This window comes from Ipomoea nil, unplaced genomic scaffold, assembly GCF_001879475.1.
Source record: "Ipomoea nil cultivar Tokyo-kokei standard unplaced genomic scaffold, Asagao_1.1 scaffold0804, whole genome shotgun sequence".
In the NCBI taxonomy this organism is placed as follows: Eukaryota; Viridiplantae; Streptophyta; class Magnoliopsida; order Solanales; family Convolvulaceae; genus Ipomoea; species Ipomoea nil.
This window is the reverse complement of record NW_017617232.1, coordinates 3,034,098-3,061,942: the sequence shown is the minus strand read 5'-3', so window position 1 is coordinate 3,061,942 and position 27,845 is coordinate 3,034,098. Positions and strand designations below refer to the sequence as shown.

The window sequence follows — 27,845 nt, the reverse complement described above, 5'->3', positions numbered from 1 at the left end:
TCCTTTTACAATCAGCTAATGCTATCAACTAGTCAAACTCATTAACCCAATCAGCTAACAACTATTTACGTTTATGCAATTCTTAATGTAGACCCTAAACAAATTTTGGGTTACAAGAGAACCCGCAATACTACTCGAGTGTGTCACTAGCTGATCGGCCCAAATCAAGACCGCCCGCTTTTGTTGAGAGTCAAACTTGTAACATTGTAGCTACTAAGTTAACGGTCTAAACAACTTAATTAAGGTTGCCCATATCCTATATTGAGCATACTTATTTCATCTTTAACAAGACCCCATCCACTTTTAAACAACATGAATATCATTATTTTGAATTTAGCCCCTACTTGAGTTCATCAATCCCTTGCTAGATATACATGAGAGGAGAGGAGGAGAAGAGAAAAGAAAGAATTTTGCATTATTTGGGAATGAATGCATGGTTTAGTCAAAAGAGATAATGATGATGCAGAGGAATTATATAGTGTTGTTTCATCTTAAGAATATGGCCACACTAGTTGAGAAAAGCCCATCCACAAAATTCATCTTCAAAGAGTAAATAGTAACAATAATAATAACAACAATAATAATAATTTATATTCCTCTTGTTCAAGAAGAATCAAACAGCAACCTGTTTGTCTTCTCCATCTGATCTTCTTGTCCCCTGGCCAAAAAGAAACAAAAGCTTTAATTTTTGAGCCCCAAATCAAAAAGAATCATCATCATCTATCAAACCAACTCCTTTTCATCATTTTCTTCTTCTTCTTCTTCCATTTCCATTTCGCCATCTTCTTCAACCCCAGTACTGCATTTATTGTTGCAAATCTCTGTGAATTCGCCATTTTCTTTGGGGCTCTCAAGTGCCCTCTTCTCTTGCTCTTCTTCATGATCGCTGCTCCTCTCCCCGGACTTTCCCCTGTTCACCTCTGCTCTCGCTCTCAAAACCTGCGCCAATTCCCCCACCGCCGCCTTCTTGTTTCTCCGGTTCTTTATCAGCACCTCACTGATGTCCGCCGGCGTCATCTCCGCCGCCTCAATCACGTCCTCCAGCTCGCCGGAGAGGCTGGGGTCCTGGTACCCGAGGTAGTTCTTGAGGAGAATTTTCAGGGCCGGAAAAGTGCAGTAGCTCATGTGGATGTGCATGTCCATTCTGCCGCTCCGGAGCAATGCGGGGTCGAGTTTCTCGACGTGGTTGGTGGTGAAGACGAAGATCCTCTCGCTGCCGCAGCAGGACCATAATCCGTCTGTGAAGTTGAGGAGGCCGGAGAGGGTGATGGTGTTGGTGGCTCCGTCGTCTCCGGCGGTGTTATTGCCGCCGCCGCAGGCGGCGGCGGCGGCGGAGAAACGGGTGTCCTTCCGGGCGTAATTATTGGCGGCGGGTTTTTTTCTGTTGGCGAGATTGATAGAGCAATCAATGTCCTCGATTACTATGATGGATTTGGAGCTTGTCTTCATAAGAAGCTTTCGGAGCTCGGAATTTGTGTGGACTTCGGTGAGTTCCAGGTCGTAGATGTCGTAGCCCAAGAAATTGGCCATGGCGGCGATCATACTGGACTTTCCGGTGCCGGGAGGGCCGTAGAGAAGGTACCCTCTTTTCCAAGCTCGCCCGGTTCTCTGATAAAACGCTTCCCCGTTCGCGAAATCCTTAAGATCCGCCATGATTTCCTCTTTTCTTTTCGGGTCCATGGCGAGCGTGTCGAACGTGCTGGGGTGCTTGAACGGGACGGACTCCCAGGGGTGGCCGCGGGAGTCCAGAGATCCGCCGCGGGAGTTGGTGTAGAGCAACCGATCTTGGTTTTTGCGGCGTATCTCGTTGGCCTTTTCCATTACGAAGTCGAGGTAGGCGCCGAGGACGGTGGCCTTGTCCTTCTTCTTCGCGCGGAGGAGGAACCCGCGCTTCTCCTCCGGGAGGGGTCGCCACGTGAAGGCGGTGGACTGGCGGGGGGTGACCACGTGCTCCCACACCACGCTCACCCCGTTGAAGGTGTCCGCCAGGGAGTCGTTGTTGCTGAGCCCGAAGGTGATGGTGGTGGAGTTGAGGCCGCGGGTGAGGCTCAGCCGGTTCCCGGCGCTGGCGCCGGCGGCGGAGCTGCTCAGGTAGAGCTGCACGGCGTTGTACAGCTCGTTGGTGTTCACGCCGTCGATCTCCGTTATGTCGTAGTAGCAGTAGGCGGAGAACCAGCTGCAGAGGCGGTGTAAGAATTTCACGGTCGCGAAACGGAGCTCCGGCGGAAACACCGTGTGCAGAAGGCTCTGGCAGAAAGCCCAAACACCCATTACTGAAGCCAGTGTCGTCCAAAACTCCTTCATTTTTTTTTCCTTTCACGGCAGCAGCATTGATGGCGGCGGCGGCGGCGGCGACGGCGGAGGATCGGAGGAGATCGAAGTGTTTGAGGAGGATTAGGATTAATGGATATGGATTGATTTATAGAGGAGGTTGATGGGTTCTTCAAATCTTGAAAAATCAAAATAATGAAATTGAAATTAGCCAAGAAAATAGATTGTTGGCTGGCAGTCTGGCACGCCAAAGCCAGGAGGGAAAAAGGCCAAAAACAACCAAACAAAGTTTTTGGATCGCTGAGTTAGCTTTGCATACACATATGGAGAAGGATCATATTGGAAATTGTTACCCATCCAAATATTATTATTTATACTCTTAAAAGGATATGCTCACATTTTTTAATACTTCCTAAATTTCACCTATATGACCAATTGAACTGTTTATACGGACAATAATACAGTTACTTATCAATTAATTGATGAGGATTAGTCACTGTTTGACAGTGAAAACCATGGATATACTAAAAAAACAATACATAACTACATCATGAGGAACAAAAAGGAGGGGGAAAATACATGCTGCCGTTTTAATGATAAATCAATACATTTAAGTTAGAAGTGATCAATCATTATATCTACATTGAGAGCTTATAATGAAAATAAAGTAGAACTCATTCAAAATAGTTTTCTTATTCAACCAAACTAATATGTATTGGCGATTGTTATATACAACCAAACTAATATGTATTGGCGATTGTTATATACAACCATTTATTAATGTTAAATCCTCCCTTAAAACTTTTAACATCATTTAGTAATGTGTACCTTTTTTTGGAAGGTCATAAATTCGAGCCTTGGGGGCAATATTGATTCTTTGTATTTTAGTAACCTCAATGGGAATTGATATTGACTCTTTTTTGTACTTCATAGGTTGAGATAATAGTTATAAACAAATAACAGAGTCAGTAATATTAAAAAAAAAAAAAAAGTTAGGTACTATATATATTTCAATTTGTTTAAACTATTTAGTTTTTCAATTTTTTTGTTACATGTAATTTTAAAAAAATATCTTTAACTCATTTTTAAAGTTAAATTTTAAAAAAAAAAAAAAAAAAAACCGCATTGAAAGTGGATCAACTATGGCTACATTTTTCTTTTTTTTTTTTTGGGTATATGGCTACATAAAATTTAATTCATTCAATATTAATATTTTTATTCAAATTAAAATATCTATATTATTTACAACACTTGCATAGAAACTCTAATCAAGAATTTTATGTTGCTAAGGGGATGCGATGGGAAGGTATCTACACGTTTACTGGCGATTTGGTTGAAATGAAGGAATTAGGGTGGAAAGGAATTGTAATTCGGTGGGAGAAGAATAAGGTAGAAATAAAGTAGGAATTTAAATTACAGTGTTTGGTATGCAAAAAAAAATTACAAGGAATTGAAAGGGAATAAGTAATACAATGACTGAAATGCCCTCATGTACTAATAATAATAATAGATGTTAGGGACAAAAATGTCTTTCCAATCTCCAATTCAACACTGAATTACAATTCATAGGGAGGAGTCCGGAATTGTAATTCAACATTTGGAGGGAATTGCAATACGGAATTCACTCCAACCAAACGGCGTAATTGTGGTCTACGCGGAATTGCAATTCAACTACACTTAAACTACCTCCAACCAAACAGCCCGTTAAAGAAGCCGAGGCCCTCAGTATTCATGAAGCGCTGAGTTAGTTAAAAGGTTTAAATTTTGATTATCTTGATGTTGAAATTGATGCTCAATAAGTTTTTTTTTTCGATTTAAATACTACATCTTTTCATTCTTCTTTTAAGTTATTATTTTTTTTTAAACCAAAGATAATCGTATTATTAAATCAGCTGTTCAATACATGAAGGAACAGAAAACAATCAACAATTAGGATTAAATGTTATTTAGGTTAGTTTGATTATTGATGATGTGAAGGAAATAGCTAGTACTTTTAGTGATATCTGTTTTCAATTTGTTAAATGATCTGTGAATTGTGCTACCCATACTGTTGCTAGGAGAGCCATTTTTGAGTCAGGTTGTGGTGAGTGGCTACATACACCGCATTTATTCATTGTTGATACTTTGGCCAATGATTTAATGAATTGATTTTTCCCTTTCAAAATATTTAATATAAATTTTAAAATGGGAAAATGACACCTTTTTCCCCCCTGAGTTATATACTTATAACACTTTTTCCCCTTGATTTATTCATGTAAGCACATTAGCCCCCTCAATTATTCTAAAAGTGACAGTTTTCCCCTTGATATATTAAATTGACATTTCTACCCTTAAAGTAAACATTTTATTTATCTTTCTTCTTCAACAAATTATTGCGTATACGTAGGGATGACCACGGTTCTGTTCGAACTGAACTGGACACTATAACAATCGAATTGAAAATTTTCGATTATGATTCAGATCATAACCCAATATTTGTATTTCAGTTTATTGAAATTATGAATCGAAAAAATTGGATCCTGAACCGTAAATCGGTAATTTCAAATCCGGTTCACGATTTTGAACCGTCTTTATTTTAAAAGTTTATTTTTATTTTAAAATAGTTTAAATTGAACAATAAATGTATTTTATTTTTTTCAGTTCGGAACATGAACCGGCCGTTCCGGTTTGCGATTTTAATAAACTCTAATTATCGGGTTTAGCTTCTAAAATGTAATTGGAATATTTCGGTTTGGTTGCTATAATGTATGTTTGGTTTGAATCAAATCGTGGTCATAATTTGTTGGAGAAGAAAAATAAATGAAATATTTGTTTTAAGGGTAAATGTGTCCATTTAACATTTCAGGAAAAAAAACAATCACTTGAATAATTCAAGGAGAAAAGTACTATAAGTATATAATTCAAGGGAAAAAAGTGCTATTTTCCCTTTTAAAATGGTAAATTTTTAATAGTGAATCAAAATAGATTAACCTATCCAAATAACTTGTATTTGGAGCTATTAGCCTATTATATTATAAGTTGCCAAACATAACTTACAATTTATTTGAGCAAATTAAAACATCATCCAAGTCTTTTTTTTTTTTTTTTTTTTTTTTGCTGTTGGTTTTCAACTGATTTCAAATTCATCTAAAACCACAAAAGTTATGCTTTGGGAGGTCCGTGAACAAAGAACCGAACAGAATGATTGACTAGTTGACTAAGGTCGTTATTCTACAAGATAAAGGGTTGATGTAGTTGAATAATCTACCAAATATTTTAAATAGAATTCTTCGGGAGAAGTTAATGAGACTAGTTAGATTTGATTGAGAACCATATTAGACTAAAGCCTTTGGCTTCTCAATGTCTTCCACTTCTTTTGTATTCAATAAAAAAAAAAAAAAAAAAAAAAAAAGAAGCAAGAACGAACTGATCATTGTTTTTAAATACTTCCTCTATCTCACTTTTATTTTTGTTTTTTTTTTTAAAAAAAAAAATCAATTTCTCATACTTCATCTATCCCAATTTAATGTATATTGTTATGGTTTTGGTAAACAACTAGATTAACTTATGTTTACCAGGGCTATGTGGTCTAATGGTACCCAGGTTGGACTTTCATTTGGAAGGTTGTGAGTTTGAGCCTCAGTTCAGTAGGTTGAGAAAGTATATGAACAGATACTACAATGTAATAGAGCTAATAGCATTAAAAAAAAAAGATTAACTTATGTTTTAATATTTGAATTTCTTAAACTTTACAATTGAACTAAAAATAAATTAAATATTAAAATTTGAATAGTTTATTCTAACTCTCTTTTTTTTTTTTTTTTATCTGTGAAAGTAACATGGTAAATATATTAATTCAGTAACCGGGCCAAAAAGACCGGAGGAGTTTAGTCTAACTAATCATCAATAACCTAATACTTTCATTGATCCAATACAAAAATCTTCAATCGTTATGCTGTGCATCCGTATGCACCATGCATGGTGCATACGGATGCCAAAACGACGTCGTTTTATTAAAAAATGCGCGTTTCCCCTTTAAAAAAAATTCAGGTTCGATTCCCAGCAACAACATTATATTGTTCATTCATTCTGGAATTTTAGTTCATAGATTATGGAATTATAGTTCATTGATTATGGAATTATAGTTCATCGATTATGGAATTGTAGTTCATCGATTCTGAAATTTTAGTTTATAGATTATGAAATTTTAGTTCATTCATTCTGGAATTTTTAGTTCATAGATTAGATTATGGAATTATAGTTCATCGATTATGGAATTATAGTTCATCGATTATGAAATTTTAATTCATATATTGTTGCTGGGAATCGAACCTGATTTTTTTTTTTTAAGGGAGACGCGCGTTTTATTAAAACGACGTCGTTTTTGCATCCGTATGCACCATGCATGGTGCATACGGATGCACAGCATAATTTGCCAAAAATCTTAGTCATGAAATCATGATCGAGTTGAGCGTAATTAATTAATTAATTAGTACACTGTGCAAGATGAATGGGGCATTGGGACCTAATGGTATGTTGCAGATTTGGAATTTTATTATTATTATTATTATTATTATTATTATTATTATTATTATTATTATTATTATTAGCATTTTGTACATACAAAAAGTTCATGCTTAATATTAAAATACTGATAAATAAAATTAATTAAATTTTTATTTCAAATTATATTTCGTATGGTAAATTATAATCAACATATTTATAAAATGTAGAGAAAAATAAATAATTTTTATTTTTTAAAATAATAATGTAAACAATTTTCATAACTTCTATATTTACAAAAAAAAATGAAAAAGAAAATATAATAATATATATAATACTGATTTAACTCTCATATATATTGAAATATATACACAAATAATATATGTATTATACTCACACATATATGATTTACCATTTATAGATATTTAATTAAAATATAATCTATAAATAAACTAATTCTATAACTAAACTAATTGTTTTTTTTTCTAGAATAAGAAATTAATTCATTAAATCAGAAAAAAGACAATCAACAAGATAATGAGGAGGATCATCAAACCACTTCCCGCAACCTGACACAGAAACGGCTTCCCTAGCAACAATGTGGGCAGCACAATTCGCAGATCGCTTAACAAATAGAGTCTACTCCATATATAGCGGAAGCAACTTCTTTAACATCATCAACATCATAAATAATTGTTATAAAATCATAAATAAACTAATTGTTATATTATGATTTTAATAAAATGATAATTAAGGAATATGAAAAATATATGGTAGATGTAGACATGTAGGTGTATAATAATAGTGGTGGAGTTATTAATGTAAGAATTCATTAAATAGTTATAAAATTATTAGTGCTATTAACTCCTCATTCTCCTATAAATACTTGGTGTTGGGCAGAAGTGCTTTAGATGTGGGATGTTGAACTCTCAAAATCTCTATTTTCTCTCTTCTTCTCTCAATTCTTTTCTTACAAAGAAAATTTTGCCAAAACATTTCCGTAAACTGTACGAAGTGCCCGCCGGACCTTTTGTTTGAGTGCTCAAACTTAAGGCCATGATTCATTTTATCTTAGGAGACTGACGTTACAACACTCCTAGCACCCTCGGGAGGTATCGAATCGATTTTAAGAAAAGTGTGTTTTACACATGACTTGAATCTTTCCTTCTTTGAAAACCCTCTTTTGTCTTTATATATATTTTAGGAAAATAAATTTTTCCCAAAGTTATTCATGTATCCACATTTGCCCCCTACTCATGTTAAAAGTGATGGTTTTTCCCTTTTATGTTAGATGTATATTTTTACCCTTAAAAATAAGTATTTCATTTATTTTTCTTCTCCAGAAAATTATTGCTTATATGTATGGGTGACCACGGTTCGGTTCGAACCTAATTGTACGCTGTAGCAACTGAATCGAAACAGTAGGGACAATTATAGTTACAATTCAGAACCGGAAAAAATAAAATAAAGTAATTGTTGAATTTAGACTATTTAAAAATAAAAAAAAATAGAATTTATAAAAAATAAATAAATAAATTTTGAACTGGTGGTTCAAACCGAAACTGGAACCTACCAAAGGTTCCAGTTCCAATTTATCATTTTCAAGAACCGTGAACTGGCAGTTCAAATCTAAATTGGAACCTTTCCAAAAGGTTCCAGTTACGATTTATCATTTCCCAGAACTATGAATCGAAACCCAACAACAGTCATATCTACTTATACGTGGAATTAGAATAAAATTAAAAATGATCAAACACTATAGGTAAATGATAAATCGGTTTCGGTTTGGTTCTAATTTCGATTTTGAACCACCGATTTAAAATTTATTTATTTATTTTTGTAAATTCTATTTCTTATTTTTAAAATAGTCTATATTCAATAATTATTTTATTTTATTTTATTTTGGTTCTAAATCATAACCAAATTCGTCCATACTATTTCGGTTCGATTGTTATAGTGTCCGATTAGGATCGAATCGTACCCTACTCATCCTTACATATAAGCAAAAATTTGTTGGAGAAAAATATAAATGAAATACTTATTTCTAAAGGTAAAATTGTTCATTTAACAATAAAGGGGGGAAAACTGTCACTTTTAAAATAACTAAGGGGGTAAATATAAATACTAAGTACATGAATAACTCATGTGGAAAAAATGTTATAATCATATAACTCAGAAAAAAAAAAGTGTTATTTTCCCTATATTTTATATAAATATTTCTTGGTTTCATACCAAGTTTGATGGGATTAATTTTTATAAATTAAATTCATTATTATTTTGGTTTCGTACCAAAATTTTAGTTGAAATTAATTTTATTAAAATTTATTTTGTGTATCAACTTATTCACCATCACCACCAACAAATTCAGCTTTTGGAATCTCTGCACACATTGTAAAAAGAGAGATGCTGTTATAGTGTTATATCAAGATCTCTGGAAAGGGACAGAGTGGGATTGAATAGTTTCCTACAAGACAAACATTGAGCTTCAGCAAACTTCACTTTCAACCGCAGACTAAAAGCACATATAATACAAACCAGTTAGCACTTAGAATTTTTTTTTTTTTTTTTCTTTTAACAAATTGTTTCGTTTTTCAAACAAATATTCAAAACAATAAATCGTGTAAGAAGTTTTGGGTGCCCCTTTTTCTAGAGTTTCATTCCGCATTTACCTCAATTTTCTAGTATTTCATTCTTTATTTGTTGTCTTCTAGTTTAGAAAACGCGTTTAGTGACACTCATTTTTCACATTCATTTCAAATTCAATTGTTCAGAACTATAGCATAAAATTATTCACATATTTAAATGGTGATGGAGGCAAACTAGCAGAGAGGAAGACTGGAAGAGGAATGGAGTGAACTCTATGGGATTAATTTTCCTTGCCGTTTCCGTTGTGAAATTACAACGGAGACTATTCTGTCGCAATATCCGTCTCTAGATGGACGATGTAATTTAAACCCGTCACAAATTTCGTCGTGAATATTTTGCCGCTAAGATTTTGCGGGTATTATTTTCTCTTTGAGCCAAAAATCGCGACAGAATTAATTTCTGTCGCCGTTTCCATCATGAAATTGCAACGGAAACTATTCCATCGCTAGATTGCGACGGATTACTTTCCGTCGCGATTCGTGAATTTTCTTGTAGTGTTCAAACAAATAACCTATTGTACTCACTCAAAATCTAAAAACCAATTTAGATTTATCTCCAAAAAAAAAAAAAAAAAACAATTTAGATTTTGAGTTCTAATTCGAATAATATGAATAATGATTTATAGTAAATTATATTAGGCCGGATAACGGATAAGTAAATGAAGAGTAAAAAAAGATAGATGATGGTGGTAAAGTATGAAAAGATAGTAATGAATGAAGTCATAGTGGTATATAAATAATTACATACAATATTGTGCAAGATGAGAGTGCAAATCTAAAAAAAATAGTAGTAAAAGTAAGAAAGATATATAGTAATAAATATAGTCATAGTAATGAATGAATTGATAAGTAAATACGAAGAGAAATCGCCATTTTAGTCCCTCAATTATGTCTTAACTGTTAATGTAATTTCTGATTTTTAATTTTAACCAATTTGATTATCGAATTGTTTAAAAGTTCGTCAATTAAATTCTTTTAGGGATTAAATTGACAAAATTTTAAATATATGAAGATCACCGTTTTGGTCCTTTGGTCCCTTAAGGGATTCAACCACTAGATGCCAAAACAATTATAAACACAACTCACCAACTTAAATATCCATGAGAAATTCTACCATACAAGAAGACAACTTCAAAGAGAGTATATAGTGTATATATTAATGATAAATTTCGAGTAAGAAGTGTTATTTTAAACTTTTTAAGGCCATTTGAAAACAAGAAAAGTGTCTTTTGTAAAATGATTTCTGAAAAATAACATTTTTTTTTTGTTTTGTTCATTTTTCAAAAAAAAAAAAAAAAAAAAAGACTTACAAAATATCAATTTTTTTAATAATGATAATAATAATTTGTAAAAGTTTAAATTTTGTGCCATGTACTTATATTATGATTTTATTTATATTAAAGTAAAGATAAATTAAATTTATATAGTTAAATAATTGTAAAGATTGAGAATAACTATAATTAAAAGATGTGAATAAATAATTTTTAACTAGTAATTCATTATATAAGTGCAAAAATTTATAAATTTAATAACTATAAACTAAAGAAACTAAAGATTTGTTTTAAAGTGTCACTACTGGAAATTATAGAATTTCCAACCACCTAAAAGTGATTATAAATCAAATCGAAAGCAAAAAGTGGTTGGAAATAGCAATAAAGGTTTTTTCGGATACCAAAAGTGGTCGGAACAAGACTTTCGACTTGATTTAAGATCACTTTCAGGTGGTCGGAAATTCTATAATTTCCAGTAGTGTGCTTTTGTGTTATAGGTTAGGTTGGGTCAAACTTTTTTATTGTTTGGCTCAACTTGATCTAACATAAAATTTAACTAGAGTTGCTCAATAAATTCAAATGGTATCCGAGAAGATGATGAGCAGGCCATTCATTGAATACCACTCAGAAAAAAGGAAGATAGAGAGAACAAAGTGTGAAAAAGGAATTTGGAAAATGTGTTTAGAGTACAAGTATTAAAATACATTTTTCACAAAAGTGGATCATCATTTTTCTTTTGAATAGAATAGATATTTTCTGTTGACTTTATTTTCTTTTAACAAACAAACACTAAAAAAAATTTTTAAAAAAAAACTTTCAGAAGTTATTTTTTGAATTTTCAAATGAACTCCTAAGGGGATATTAGGCTCAAAGTATTTCGTATTAGCAAGGTAATATGGGCTCGGGAATACTATTTCTATACTTGGTTCTTGTTATATATTATCCATTGAAAATGTTAAAATGCCTTTCACATCATGCTTTTTTTTTTTTAATAAAAAAATTATTTAGTTATTTATTTAATTATTATTATTATTTATAATTGTACTTGTGTTATAAAATATGATTTTAAAATGTAGTGAAATATTTTCTCATGAAGCAATTTATTAAGACATCTTTTGATGCATAGTGTGTCAATAAATTGAAAAAAAAAAAATCATGAATCATTAAATAAAAGTGTTTTCAAGCAATAGCAAAGTACCGATTGGAGTATATCATTGAACATTGAACAATGGTTTAGGATCTAACTTAAATGATTGGGCATAGTAAAGCAAAATACTTAAATTAGCATAAAAGATATCCATTAACCAAATATTTCAATAATATATTACTGAAACAATCAAACAAATATTGTACACTTTCTCAAAAAAAAAAATGTATTAATGAAATATATCAAGGTAATATAACTTAGTGTTGGGTGGAAGCTAATAAAGGGTCAAGTCCAGCAATTCAATTCGTGATTAGAGGGATTGTTGGGCAGATGCCGGTGAAGGGCTAAATCCAGTACCATGTCTCTCAAAAATATGATGGTGGTCGGCAAACGAAATACAATTGCACTTTCACTTTGAGGTATAACTTTTGACATAGTGGACTAATGGTAAGAACTTAATCTTAAAACCTAGCCAATAGTAATATGAAATTCCATAATCTCCCTAAATATTTTGTAATTGTTTTCAAGTGCCAAAATTTGGAGTTAGGGATATTAGGATGAAGCTTTTGATGAAATATATTTGCTACCTAGTACTTTATTCATTTGTTATAATTCTAAATTATTTCAATAATTTCAAATTAAATTATATATCGTGACATGCAAATTTATTGGGATGTAACATCTATTATTGACGTGAAAGTGTATAAGCTTATTGGGATGTGGATGTGACTTTGACATCATCATAATATGGTGTCATGCCAACTATATTATAGAGGATTAATTAATAACTATTAACTCATACACTCCCAACAAGTTTTGAACACTTAACCACCCATGAAATTATTGGCATTTCATTCCACTATATTAAATAGTTAGGGGTGAGCATTCGTTCGGTTCGAGGTGATACTTAAATTTTATTTTAGATATCTGAAAATTTTGGGTGATATTTTTTACACCTAATATCTAAACCAAATTTAATTTGGATATGCTCGGTTTGAGTGAAATTATTTCGAATTTACTTGAGGTTAGTTTGGATATAACCAAAATTTTATTTTTATCAATTTTGAGTGTTTTATGATTGTATTATTTGTGTATTTATATTTTTCATATACTATCAAACTAAAAATAAGACAAAATACTAATAATTAACTAAGAGACTTTTGAAAATTAATATATTATTAACAACGAAATATATTTAAAATTAAATGTATAATTTATATTATTATATTTATAATAAAATTTTGGTTATTTCGATTTCGGGTCGGATATAGATAAAATTTTAACACCTAATATCCGAACCGAACTTATATTCGGATATAGAGTAAAAACTCAAAATGGTCCCTCGACTATAGTTAAATTCACAAATTGATCCTCGATTTTTAATTTCTCAACCAATTAAGTCCTTAACTTTACAATTTTAACACGATTTAGTCCTCCGTCTATTTAACCGTTTGTTGATCGTGATCTTTGAGGATATATATGTAATTTCATGGTCCATCGTTGACCGGAAAATCTTCAATCCCAAATGGAAACCCTACTTTCCAGACTTCAAACAAGCCTTCGAACACTTCTGCATCAACGTCGGTGGCCGCGCCGTCATCGACAATCTCCAGAAGAACCTACAACTCTCTTCGGAGCACGTGGACTTGGCAGACTGTGGTTCGAAAACACGTCGTCTTCTTCGGTCTGGTACGAACTCAACTACATTGAATCCAAAGGGAGGATGAAGAAAGGCGACAGGATTTGGCATATCGCTTTCGGCAGCGGATTCAAATGTAACAGTGCGGTCTGGAAATGTAACCGGAACCTTAAAGAACCGACGATGGACCATGAAATTACATATATATCCTCAGAGATCATGGTCAACAAACGGTCAAATAAACGGAGAATCAAATCGTGTTAAAATTACAAAGTTAAGGACTTAATTGGTTGAAATTGAAAGTCGAGGATCAATTTGTGAATTTAGCTATAGTCGAGGGACCATTTTGGGTATTTACTCTTCGGATATATCATAATTAAAAATATTCAAACCAATAACTATTAGGGTTCACTCAAAATTTAAAATACGATTCGAATTTCGGATGTTAGTTATAACCTGAATTACTCCCACCCCAACAAGTAATCAACTTGCATTATCATCATTGTGAAAATATTACCCCGTAATTTAAGTAGAATAAGATGGGAGTTGTAACAATTTTTATTTGTATTTTAAGTAAAGGGTTCATATAAATTAAAATAAACATAAAGTTTTAAAACATCGATTCATATGGATAGAAACAAAAAAATTAATAATGACAACTAAAATTTTAAAATTCAATCTAATTTTATTTGTAAATTTTTAATAATTAACAAACTTAAATTTTGTTTTAAAACACATGTAGCTTAGTTTATTTAAATATAACAAATTGAACACTAACAAAATTTTTAAAAAATAAAATTCTCTACAAGTTCCATCTTACTATGGTATTTGATTAAATTTCATACAATAATATCAAGTTTATTACTTAGCATAGTTAATTGTAATTCGAGGTCAAGGGTTCAATCAACTGGCCAGCATTTTACCCCTTAATGAGATTAATCTGAGTATGGTACAAACTTAAAGGTGCCTCCTACAGTTAGGGACTGCTGGCATCTCGTGGTCTGACAAAAAAAATACTAATTTTTTTTTTGAAATACTAATTACAAAGTAACATTTGTTTTATACTTTCTCAAATTTTCAAAGTTCTATCTTGTAAGTTGTAACCACCCATTTAGAATGGTAACAGATATTTCATCACACTATATAGTTACAATTAATTATTTATTAATAATTATTAATACATTGGCTTAATTAAATTAATTGTTTTTAAAATAAAATAAAATTAATTATTTTTAAAATAAAATATGAGTTTGATATAACACATCATAATATGATGTGACAATGATGATATTAATGCCACTTAATCAAGGTTAACATTAAAATGTTAACAGTGTTAATAATTGTCTTCAATTATACTATTCTTTTAGAGCACAAAGACTAAATTGAATAAAATCTTGCGATGTATAATGCATAGACCTTATAGGTAGTTTGACACAATTCTACCTCACTTTCGAAATTTAATACAATACAATAATAATATTTAAATTAATTTTAAGTCAAAAATCAAGAGAAAGAATGTGTACTTTACATTGTCAGGTTTGCAAGCATTTCAATTTTCAAGTCTTTCCATACTTGCAAGTTGCAAGACATGACAAATATATATATATTTTTAATCTTGCCACATCATATTGCAAGCTTCTTTATTTCAAGAATTGGAGGATTTGCAGTTTCTATTATTGTTTGTGTGGAGGAAAATAATGCTATCCACCGTATAGTCATAGAGGCACAGAGAAGTTATCTATTGTAGCTCAAAGAGTCAAAACCCCACCATTGGGGTTCGATTCTATGACCTTCCCTCGAGGGGAGTCACAGAGCCTGACAAAGGTGTCATTTGAGCCCACTTAGCAAGTCTAGACGTGTTCTTTTTCACCAAGAAGAATGCAGGAACAACCCTGTAAAAATAAAATGGGGAGAATATAATGAATGAATGAGTAAATTCAGTAATTATTTTAGGGAGATTGGATTGTTACTTCTTCTAGTCTTGATAATTTCTTGATACTTTAGAGGGAGGTTTGTAAACCTCTCAGTATCAAGCACACATTTCTGAAAGCTCGAATAAATTAAGCTCTACTACTTAAGAAGATGATAGTTACCAGGTGAAATGCTCTACAAAGTCATATACCCCTGAAATCTTGACTGTTTCTTCCCCATAAAGTAAGCCAAGCCAATTAAACGACGCATCAAATGATTACTGGAGGATGTACACCACACCTGAAATTCCAGCCGAGTATAAGAGTTGATGTTAAAAGTAGTCCTTACAAATTTATAACACAACTTTGAAGTTAAACATGCCCAAATTTGAATAGGTGAGCAAAAATCTATATTACCCATTTGAAACTAGAAGATGGCCCTTGTAAGCCATCAACAATTCCTCGGCTATCTCAGGGAACCTTGCAATATATTTTTCCAAAAAGTCAGCCTCTGATAAAAACAAGGCCTGGACAAAACTCAGTTCCTTCTTCAAAAGCATTTTGGAGTTTACAAGATTCAAAACTTGGTATCTCGGAAGCACCCGCTCCTCCATGCTGAACATCAACAGCGAAGGCCGACATAACAACACAGATTTCTCTGCTTCGATTGTGTTCAAGAAAAACTCAATCCCAAGCTTCAACTTCTCCTCCGAAGTCCTCAGCAGTGTCGGGGACCTCCTAATCATTCCCATACACTCATTCTCCGAGAAGCCATAACTCCTAAAAATTCCCAATTTCTTCCTAAAAGTCCCACCACTAACACAACTAAAAGAATGAAGCCCGTGAGCCAACATTTTTGAATCAGTCAAAAACCCCATATCCAAAACCTTGGAAACCAGGTCTTTGAGCTTGGGTAAAGGCGTGATAAAGAGTCTAGGCTGCCTCCTCAAAAGAGTTGCAAGTTGAGTCCCCACAATCCCACAACTTTTCAAATATTCAACATTAGGAAGTAACCTCACCTCGGGGCTTCTCATGACGATCCAAAGACACCTTTGCATAACCAAAAACAGATGATGATTGTCTACATCGTTTCTAAGTATATCCTTAAGAACAGCAATGCACGGCCTAATTACGTTGTCCAAACTACGGGTTAACAAATGGGCTTTCTTGCACATGAAATTACCCATATCGGGCCCGGATAGACCAAGGTCCTGGAACAGCTTGATTTTGGGTTTCAGCGTCTTCTCAATATCAGCAGAAAGGAGCTGAGGCACATCGCGGATTAAGGATTGGATATGGGCATCGGAGAATCCTATGGATTTAAAGAAATGTACGACGGATTCGGGCTTTTCAAGGGTTTTGATCCACGGCATGCGAGTGCAAATTGTCAGGGCTTTGGATTTGGGGTAGTTAAAGTTGTCAATCAGGTAGTTATACAGAATGGGGTTTTCTAAGGCTTTGGTGTGAGCGTGACCAGAAAAGAAGACGGAGAAGAAGGATGGATGGGTCGGTTTGCAGGGGTAGAAGTGTAAAGGTGAGCGACGGGAAAAGTACCGGACGGCCAACATCAATTCGTCGATGGGTGAGACAGTGTCTCTAGAGTTTCAGAGAAGAAAGGTGATTCAGATTCGATGCCTGGTGGTTTTTACAGAGTAAATAAGTAATTATTTTACGAAGATTAAGCACTTGAATTATCTGTCAAAAAAAAAAAAAAAAAAAAAAAAAAAAAAAAAACCTGAATTAGTTTTTTTTTTTTTTAAGTCAATTTTATGTGTAATTATTTTAGAATTAGGAATGGCAGAAAGTGTCCTAATTAATACCACAGAATCCAAATTCACAATTGAACACACTAATTTATCTAATCGGAACTTTATTCGAAAAAATGCAGCTCGTATAAAATTCAAACACGATCAAATCCGAATTACAATCCAAACCTTAATCGAGAACGAAAACAAAGAACGTACCTTTAAGTTCTAATGTGATCATGGTGTTGTATGTAGTTAAGATTCGCAAGCAAGTACATCAATCCCTCTTTCAATTCGCACACCTACAAACCCCACCCACCGATCAACTACACTTCAAAACGAAGAAATCGAAAAACAACAACTGAGAAAAAAAAAACACACAACACAACACACACATACATACGCATATACATACAGATTGAGAAAGGAGGAAGCGCCGCCGGCGGAGTGACTGCGTCGCGGGCTCTCGGCGACGACGGCGAGTGGCTTAGTCGGCTGGGGGAACCGGAGAAGACTCGAAGACGAGAGTGAAGGGCTTGAAAGCTGATGGTTGCGGACTGTAGTTGGGAATTAGAAATTAGGATTTAGGAATTAGGGTTATTACTTATTACTTTATTAGGCCTTTGAGTATTTGACAAAGGAATGACTGCGGTTCCAATTTGGATTCTGCAAATGGCCAAATTGAAGCTGGAACCTTATAATAAGATTTCGATTGATGAATTGGCGGTTCCAACCAAAATCGTCGGTTGTAACCGAATTTATAAAAAAAAGTTATGATTTTTAATTTTTTTTCAATTTAGAACCGGAACCGGCGGCTCCTTTATTACAAAAACTTTAATCGAAATCTTACAAACAGTTCGATTTCGATTCCGGTTCAATAGTGCACAGTTCGGTTCGAACCGAACCGTGGTCATGCCTATTGACAGCTATATCTCTTTCAATTGTGTTTTTTAATAGGAAAATATTATATTTACTCTTATTTTTTACTCCAAACTTTTATTTTCATATACAAAATTTTGATGTAGACACTTGTATTGAGACTCATATGAAAAAAGTAGTTTATCAGTGTCCGTCATATCAAGGAGTAAAATTTAAAGAGTAAGATCTGAGAGTCTATGTAGTAGAACTCTTTTTAATAAGCAGCAGGTGCGAGTTAAAATGTCTTATATAATACCGACTCAAAAAATAGAGTTGATCCCACCTTTTTAATCTTATGGGACGAGCTAAACCCGTTTTGACGATTCTACATAAAAGGTAAAATGAAAATTAAAATATTTAGGTTTTAATTTCACTTTATAGATATATATTGAACTTTTGACCTATGTAAAAAAAATCAAGTTAGAAGATTAAAAAAAAAAAAAAAATGGGTTGAAAAAGTGAATATGTGTTTCTTATTTTTTTTATTAATTATAAAACAATTTTGAAACTTGTGATTAATTAATTAAAATATGGTAAAAAAAAAAAACATTTTCAAAATGAGTTTTAGAGAATTTTTAAGATAAAACGTTTTTAAAATGAACACTATCCTCTTATATCAAGCATTCTCGAGAATAGATTTATTATGTCGTTTGGTAAGTTATTTTATTTTCGAAAATAATATTCATAGGAATTATATATTCACCTTGTAAGCGAAAGAACTATTCCGAGGGGAGTCATGAAATTAGGGTATTAATGAGTTATCATGATTAACTTAATTTATTGTTATCTATTTTTGTTATTTATTATATTTTTTTCAGTCAGAGCATGGGCCAGAAGACAAAAGTGCATGACCATTTCCATCGATAGAGAAGGTTTGAACTCCCGATATCTCTTAAGGGGCAAGAGTGCACAGCCACTCACGCCAACCAAGCTAGTTAAATACTAAAATATATTCAGAGTCTCTAAGTTATACAATCCAAACTCCTTTAAAAGAGCCCTATATATATACTAGTGCAAACCTACTTCCATTTTCAATGTGGGACAAAAAAAATTTACAAGTCTTCCCACATCCATTTTCCAACTCAAATGGGTTTACTTTGAGAATCAATTTTCTAGTCACCCATTATTTATTTTGAGTGTACAATATATCAATTTTTTTATCTCATTATAAAGAACTTGACCACAAAAATAGTCATTTTATTATTTGTTTTCAACAATCCCCCACTCTAAGAGAGGAAAAAAAAAAAAAAAAAGATGACATGCCAATTTGAAGAGCAAATTTGGACATGAAAAAAAAAAAAAAAAAAAAAAAAAAAAAAAAAAGATGTCATGCCAATTTGAAGAGCAAAAGAGGTGATGACTATAAGAGAAGAGTTTAAAAGGAGTTAAAGTCAAAATCAAGAGAGCGTATCTAACAAAATAGACAATTTTAAGAAGAGCAATAGAGAGAAACTAGCTAGCTTAAGATATATGAAGTAGAAAACTAGTCTTGATTTAGCCTAATATGGGGAGTTTAGGCTATATAAAAAAAAAAAAAAAAAAAAAATTATACCAATTTATCCTAAGTGGTTATATTTTTAAATCATATTTGGTACAATTCTAAGTGATCAAATAAAAGATTTTTAATATCAATTATGTATAAGTAATTGATAACACTTAATCAAATTTATAAACAATCAAGTCAAGCAACACAATAGGATGCATTATGGGTACCGAGTATGGAAATTCAACTAGCATACAATTAATTAATCATATGAGCAAATCATAGATTACAGAATATATCTAGCAATTTCACAAGCAAGGATGGTGTTCTTCTTCGTACTATGTGGCTTACACAATTAATCCAATTTCATTTAATCATGTGTTTAAGTAAATAAATAATTGAAGGCTAATACCTATGTGAGACCGTCTCATGGGTCTTAATCTCTGAGATGGATAAGATCTTTGATTAATGGGTCAATTTTTTTCTATTATTATTAATGGGTCGGATCTTTGACCTCATTAATTAAAATTCTGACCCGTCTCACATATTGAGATCTGTGAGACGATCTTACACAAGTTTTTGTCATAATTGAATAGACATAGAATGTAAAAAGTAAGAAACGAAGTACATCAATCTTTAGAGTGTTCCGGCCAAACCTACTTCACTACCTAAGGGCACCTCCCTTAAGATTTACAACTTTACTCTCCTGACCACTTTAAAACATTGGTGGGCATCACAACTGTTGCACTAACCACAACGTTGATAGCACTTCTACAACCCTTTGTAGCTTATGTGAGACAAGACACGAACCCCTTGTGCTATGGGTCTCTTGGGCACCATCATTCACGAAGACACTTCTACGACCTTCACCCCTTCATAGCATAGGGTACAACAAATTCACCCTTTTGTTGCCAAGGTTGTTGCTATAACTCATAGCTACACTTAGTGTTGAGATAAACCGTCTTTCACACACCCAAGTGTTTAAAGTATAATAATGATGACATTTTTACTTATTTTGCCATCGGAGATGAGGTATATATAGGATAGGGAGAACAATGACTATACACAGCTAAAAAATGAATTGTGCTCACTAAAATGTATTGAAGATATGTTCAAAAATATTTGAGCTCACAAACATGAAATATAAATATTCTAAACCTCTTTACAAAAATCCTATTTCTTGAGTTCTTCTTTTTCCAATTTTGAAATCTTGTTCTTTTATCTTTAAACTTAGAACTCTTGAATGTAATATTTAAATATATACACAAATTTATAGAGTTAAATGGTTTAATTGCACACATTTTTTGTTCAATGGTCCAATTACACAAACACTAATAGTTCGATGGTCTATATGACGTTTTTTTCCTAAATTATATAGATATTTTCCTTGCTAGTTTAAAAATTATAATTAGTTTTAAGTTTAAAAGTTATCAAGGAGGTTCGAAGACCTTGTAATCTAATGGCACCAAAGTTGCATTTTCATATGGAAGGTTGTGGGTTCGTTCCTCTAATGAGGAACAAATACTACATTGTAAGAATCCACACAAACTTTTAACCGTTAAAAAATTGTGTGTTCGAATATACATAATTGTATAACATAATACACATACACTCTGCCTCGTCGACTCCTCACACAATTAACAAAACGACGTCGTCGTCGACTCCTCACACAACTTAACAAAACGACGTCATTTTGGGAGGTGCGTGGCACACAACTTAACAAAATGACGTCGTTTTGGGAGGCACGGTGCAGGGTAGGGGTGTAAACGAGCCGAGCCGAGCTCGAGCATGGGTTGGCTCGAGCTCGAGCTCGATCGAGCTCAAAAAATGATGCTCGAGCTCGGCTCGGCAATTTTTCGAGCCGCTCGAGCTCGGCTCGAGTAGCTCGATTGTTCAAGCTCAAGAATTCGAGCTCGAGTTCAGGCTCGATTTTAATCTCGAGTTTGATATATTTGAATTCATATTTTAATTAATAGTAAATATTATTTTATCCATACATAAATAATAAAAACTTTAAAAATTTAAAAGTCCAAACTTCAAGATTTAAGATTTTCCTACTTTGCGAGTTTTAAGTAATTTATATATATATATATATATATATATATAATATTTATCTATTTATTTAATTATTATTTAATTATTGCTCGTGAGCGGCTCGACGAGCCACGAGCCTAGAATATTTGAGCTCGAGCTCGGCTCGTTTACTAAACGAGCCGCTCGAGTTCGGCTCGAGCTCGATTTTGACCGAGTTCGAACCGAGCTTTGACCGAGCAGCTCGCGAACCGCTCACGAGCCGCTCGGCTCATTTACACCCCTAGTGCAGGGTATAACGATTGCAAAAAAAAAAAAAAAAAAAAAAAAAAAAAAAATTATCAGGGAGGTGAGTGAAATTTGTACACAAGTTTGGGGCCAATTTCGAATTATCCGTTCAAGTAAGCCTGGTTCAATCTTCCTTATCAACGCCAATTCATACGTCCATAACCAGAGACAGAGAGAGCAATCGAAAATGGCGGCGTGTGCGAGCACTTCAGCCTCCGCAGCATGGAATATGGCTCCGCTAAGATCAGCGCTTCCTTGTATTCACGCCTCTTCCACCTCTTCCCTTCGTTTCTCATCTAGGTCTTCTTCCTCTCCACTCAGGCTTTCCCGCCCCAAGTCTCAACCAGGAACTGTCCGCGCCTTCGTGGGCCTTGCCCCTTTCCATTCGCTCCTCTCTCATTTTTCTCCAGGTACATTATCCCCAATTGTAGATACAGGAATTAGTTAAGATATACATTGCTTTCTGTATTGTTACTTGGTTTTAATGGCTCTAAAGCTCACATTTTTTGTTTGAAGATGCTATCTTTATTCTTCCGAGGCCACTAAGTTCAGCTTATTGTCCAATTCTGGAGTTCCTTTTTTACTTATTGGAAGTAATTTCTTGGTGTATTAAGACCCTTTGGTAAATGGCTATATTAGCTGATAGGGGTTAGTGATTGGGTTAATTAGATGGTATTTTATAATATTAGCTGATTGTATAAATGTGTTTGATAAATTAGCTTATAGAATAGCTGTTTGGTATAATTTATTTTTTTTAAAAAGCTAATTAAAAAAGTTGTTTTGAACCGCTTTTTGAATTTTAGTATTTTAGAGTTACAAAAAGCTAATTAACCAAACACTTATATTGATTTTTTAATCAAGTCAAACACTTAATAGTGGTTAAATAAGTCAAAATTGGCTGATAGGCTAACTATTTTACCAAACAGGGCCTAAATCTTCATGAATCTTCCCCTTTTTGGGGGTATTAGAAAACTTATTCTAGTTCCATTTATTGGTAATTGATTCTTGCCCACAAAAGGTGAAATTCCCCACGACACCACATATGTCTGCTCATTAGGTGGGAGGACCCGTGCTGGTGCCCACCATATTGGATGTATTTCCTACACACGACTTTAGGGCTAGATCATGTTTGCCCACAATCTACCGCCAGGAGCCAACTCAGCTGCCCGTGCGGGCTAGGGCTATTGCTAATTGATTCTTAAAGGCACAGTGAACTAATAAGAGTGCAAATTGTCAGTAGTTCTTAGTGCTATACACTTCCAGATTTGTGTGGATTAGGATTTTTCTATATTAACTTAAGGTGATGAATCTTTTAGTTGGAGTTATTTCATTAATTTGTATATTTTCATTTGAACTTGTTGTGAGTGGGTTCTGAATAATTGTCTTGTCAATTGGATTAGATGCTCTAGTTTTTCTGGCTTGTAATCTTTGGTTGAGAATATGTATAGTAAAATTTTCATTCATGCTTATTGAGTGGGGGTACTATGTATTATCTCATGATTCTCATCCCCCCATATCCCCAATAGCACTTATAATCTTCACTTATAGATTTGTTTTTGGAAATTGTTTGTGAAATGACAATGGAACTAGGATATATTCATTCACTCGCATAAGTGTTTTTGGAAATTCTTTAACTTGTTATCAAGCCTCCGGGGTTTGAGTTTACTAGTAGTTCATTGATATTTTTGGAGAAATTTGCTATCGTTCATTAGTTTTGGTGTAAATTTTGGAAGGGGCGGAATACATGGCTCTAGCCCAAACCTGGCTCTTTTAGTTTTTCCCCGGAAACGCATAGAGAAAATGTGGTTTTTAGAACATTTTGTGCTTCGACAATTTCGTGATAGATGTGTGTGTATCAGTTCGAGATTAAGTTGCCACTTTATAGACTAGCCATCTTAATATCTTCTCGTCTTGCAGATTCTACAAGTTTCGAGCACACTTTCACCAAGATTGGCAATGGTTGCCGATTCTTTGCCATGAGACACGGCAGGAGGGTACCTAAACTGAATAGACCCCCCGACCAGCGAAAGGCGCTCTTGCGAGGCCTCACAACTCAGCTTCTCAAGTATGGACGCATCAAGACGACTAGAGCGAGAGCAAGGGCAATGAGAAAGTTTGTTGACAAAATGATCACATTGGCCAAGGAGGGCAGTCTTCACAAGCGAAGGCAAGCCCTCGGCTTCATCTACGAGAAGCAAATCGTGCACGCTTTATTCGCCGAGGTCCCAGAGAGGTACGGCGACAGAAATGGAGGGTACACCCGGATAATAAGAACGCTTCCTCGGCGAGGGGACAATGCACCAATGGCTTATATTGAGCTTGTCTAGTGACCAACTGTTTGATGTTGCATTTGATTTCTTGAGTTTAATGTTAACAAGAGATTTTGTTGGGCAAACATTGTTGTTGTATCATGCCAGTGCTCTCCCCCCTCCATTCCTCTTTTTTTTTTTTTTTTTTTTTTTTTTTTCCCTTTTGTCAATTGTTTGATTGAGTAAAGTTGGATACCTTTTTGTACATTTTCTCATTGTAATGTCTTTGCTTTTAGCTCCTTTTTCCAATTTTTCACTTAATTCCCACATAATTTCGAAGGCAAGCAAATTCGTTCGTTTAGTTGGAGGGAATTGCAATTCCTTCATTTTCATGGAATTAGAATCTCATGCCTCCCTTGTATTTCAATTCCATGGTTTTTAGGAAGAAAAAGATAACCTTGAGACAAAATTATTATTATTATTATTATTTTATTTTTTTTTTAACTTAGGAATAAGGGTCAAATAGACCACTCAACTGCAATCGTTATGCTGTGCATCCGTATGCACCATGCATGGTGCATACGGATGCCAAAACGACGTCGTTTTATTAAAAAAACGCTCGTCTCCCCTTTAGAAAAAATTCAGGTTCGATTCCCAGCAACAACATTATATTGTTCATTCATTCTGGAATTTTAGTTCATAGATTATGGAATTATAGTTCATTGATTATGGAATTATAGTTCATCAATTATGAAATTGTAGTTCATCGATTCTAAAATTTTAGTTTATAGATTATGGAATTTTAGTTCATTCATTCTGGAATTTTTAGTTCATAGATTAGATTATGGAATTATAGTTCATCGATTATGGAATTTTAGTTTATATGTTGTTGTTGGGAATCGAACCTGATTTTTTTTTTTAAGGGGAGACGCGCGTTTTATTAAAACGACGTCGTTTTTGCATCCGTATGCACCATGCATGGTGCATACGGATGCAGAGCATAATTTGCCACTCAACTGCCCACCAAATTGCAATTGGGTCATCGAACTCAAAAAGAATGCAATTGGGTCCCTGAACAATGCAAATGCATGCAATTCCATCCAAATTGACTTGTTTACCTGGAAAGGTGGTTACCGAATTTTATAAAATATTTTTAAATTAAAATTTAAAAAAAAAAAAAAAAAAAAAAAAAAAAAACCCCGGAGACGAAGGGGTGGCTTCATCTTGGGCCGTCCCCCTAACCATGGAGATGGCCTGAGACGAAGGTGGGAGACGGCGTGAGAGTTGCCTGCCACTTCGTCTCCGGCGGAGACGAAGTGGCGGCTTCGTCTTCAGCCGTCTCCCTGGCCATGGAGACGGCCTGAGACGAAGATCTCTTCGTCGGTGGAGACGAAGAAGACTTCTTCGTCTCCGGCGAAGACGACGTAGTTTTTTTTTTTTTTAAATGTTTTTTATTTAAAATTATTTAAAAAATATTTTAAAATTATGTAACCGTCTCTCCAGGTAAACAGGTCATTTTTGGATTGAATTGCATGAGTTTGCGTTGTTTAGGGACCCAATTGCATTCTTTTTTAGTTCGATGGCCTAATTGCAATTGAGTGCGCAGTTGAGTGACCTATTTGACCCTTATTCCTTTAACTTAAAATTGATTTCTGACATCTCTCCCCGATCATAGCGTGTCTTCTTCTTCTAGTCTCAACAGAGAACTTCAATTAGTATGTCAACCTCAATTAAGCATGTTTTCTCAAAACTCTCTTATATATTTTATTACTTTCAATCCAATTCCACGGTTTATTTGTGTTACATAAATTTTCAAAGTAATTTTTAAATTTGGTCGGTGTGTTTTCAAGAGCAAAATTTGTATTTTGTATAGATATAGCATATAAGTATAGCATATTTGCTTAAATTTTCAATTGTAATTTTGCCACTTATTAAGTTGTTTGATCAGTGCAGTTAACCAGTTTAGCTTTAGCACTTTAGCAATTAACATTGTATTTTGCACTTTAAATCTGTAAACTCTACTTTTGTAAGTTATTATTCATCGATTATTTGAGTGTTATTTTTATTTTTGAAATTACTTTGAAAACTGATATAATCAACCACACCCGAACTTGGAAAAACAACAATATGGATATTAAATAAATTAATCATAAACCGAATGGTTTTCAACATTACATAACTGAACCGTCCGAATCTATCCGACGCATACCCCTAGGGTTGGGTGGGTATATACCGTGTGTCCTTTGATTACCTAAAACTAAACAAAAAAGTTAACTTTTTTCTTTTATAAATTTTAACAGCCATAGTTGTTATAGGAATTGTTCAATAATCTAGATTGATTTATTTTATTGTGATCCTTTATTGAGTAAGGTTAAAAGACGAGCTTCACTTAGAACGTACCTTTGAGTACCGGCTTTGCAGATTTTTTTCTAAACCAAAGAATAGTATAAACCAAGTGTACTTTAAAGAGTAAAACTCTAACTACATATTCAAATTTTATTAGAGTCAAAAAAAAAATGAAAAGAATAAAATTTATAATTAAAAAATACAAATCTACAAAATATAGTATTATATTTTCAACAAACAGTATTATATATGAAATTGTAGATGTATTCTATAGAGTATAACGCCCACTAAATATATAGAAATTTATTGGACAAAAGAAAGAATGAATGAATAAAAATCATTACTCACCCATTTTTTATTAAGTAATCAAAATATGCAATATCATATGAAAGTAAGAAATTGGTTTACATACATAATTACTCATTATATATTGTGTATTGACAATCCGCCACACGTGCGACGATTCTACATAAGTTTGTGTGATAATATTGTTGAAGATATTCATTCATGAATTTAATTCTATGTTAGGAATACTCCAGATAGATAATCGGCTCATATTATACTGCCAACTTGCCAAACAAATGGAACGCCACGCAAGGAAATGATTATGTGTATATATATATATATATATATATATATATATATATATATATATATATATATATATATGAAAAAAGAAATACAAGACATTTTTCTTTTTAATATGTGCATTGAGTTGCGGGGATGATTATAACGTTTTCAGGCAATCCGTGGGTGACAAACTGACACTTGACAACGACTTAATTTATCTTTTAATTTGATCACTTTTAAATACACACAAGTTGCCAACGATATTGTGGTCCAGCAGTGGGCAGTGGCATCAAATTTCTCTTTCATATGGGAAGTTGTGGGTTCAAGAGTTAGTAGTACTAAAAAAATAAAAAATAAATAAACACACACACAAAAGTTTGTATTTTTTAAATATAGAACTTCATTTAATTATTTATAACAAAATTTGTTAATTTACCAATATTCTATGAATACAAAGTTTTTAAAAACATTTGTATAATTTTTTTTTTTTTTTGCAAATAATGTTTTTCCTGACAAAAATAATAATACTAAAATAAAAGATCTTGTAAATTCTTCCTTTCTCTTTCAATTACCGAATTTAAAATTTCTTTTATTTTTTCACTAAAAACAAACTGTTTTTTTTTTTTTTTTGGTTCTAGGATAATAAAAATAATTTTTTTTTGATAACTTATATTTTTAACTTTATGAGATGAATAAATTGAGATTTAATTTCAAAACTTAACACTTAACTCGCACACAAAGAGATCAAACAAAAATTAAATACATTTCCTAATTCCTATCACCAAAAATAAATTTTTAAGTAAAACTTCACATATACTAAACCAATACATTTAAGGACATAAAAATAAGA

General features: G+C 33.2%; 3 protein-coding genes across 3 annotated transcripts; 1 reads left to right on the top strand and 2 right to left on the bottom strand.

Moving 5' to 3' along the window:
• Nucleotides 1-461: 461 nt before the first annotated feature.
• On the bottom strand, nt 462-2,611 carry LOC109177336 (AAA-ATPase At5g57480-like). The gene has a single exon (XM_019326661.1). It carries the CDS (start codon nt 2,302-2,304, stop codon nt 724-726), a length of 1,581 nt encoding a protein of 526 aa, XP_019182206.1. The 5' UTR covers nt 2,305-2,611; the 3' UTR covers nt 462-723.
• Nucleotides 2,612-14,958: 12,347 nt separating this feature from the next.
• On the bottom strand, nt 14,959-17,706 carry LOC109177337 (transcription termination factor MTERF5, chloroplastic-like). The gene is made up of 5 exons (XM_019326662.1): nt 17,526-17,706; nt 17,330-17,412; nt 15,783-17,060; nt 15,549-15,666; nt 14,959-15,347 (listed from the first exon to the last, which is right to left on the bottom strand). Exons 3-4 carry the CDS (start codon nt 16,931-16,933, stop codon nt 15,636-15,638), a joined length of 1,182 nt encoding a protein of 393 aa, XP_019182207.1. The 5' UTR covers nt 16,934-17,060; nt 17,330-17,412; nt 17,526-17,706; the 3' UTR covers nt 14,959-15,347; nt 15,549-15,635.
• Nucleotides 17,707-21,975: 4,269 nt separating this feature from the next.
• On the top strand, nt 21,976-24,382 carry LOC109177338 (50S ribosomal protein L17, chloroplastic). The gene is made up of 2 exons (XM_019326663.1): nt 21,976-22,240; nt 23,748-24,382. Exons 1-2 carry the CDS (start codon nt 22,018-22,020, stop codon nt 24,155-24,157), a joined length of 633 nt encoding a protein of 210 aa, XP_019182208.1. The 5' UTR covers nt 21,976-22,017; the 3' UTR covers nt 24,158-24,382.
• Nucleotides 24,383-27,845: the final 3,463 nt, after the last annotated feature.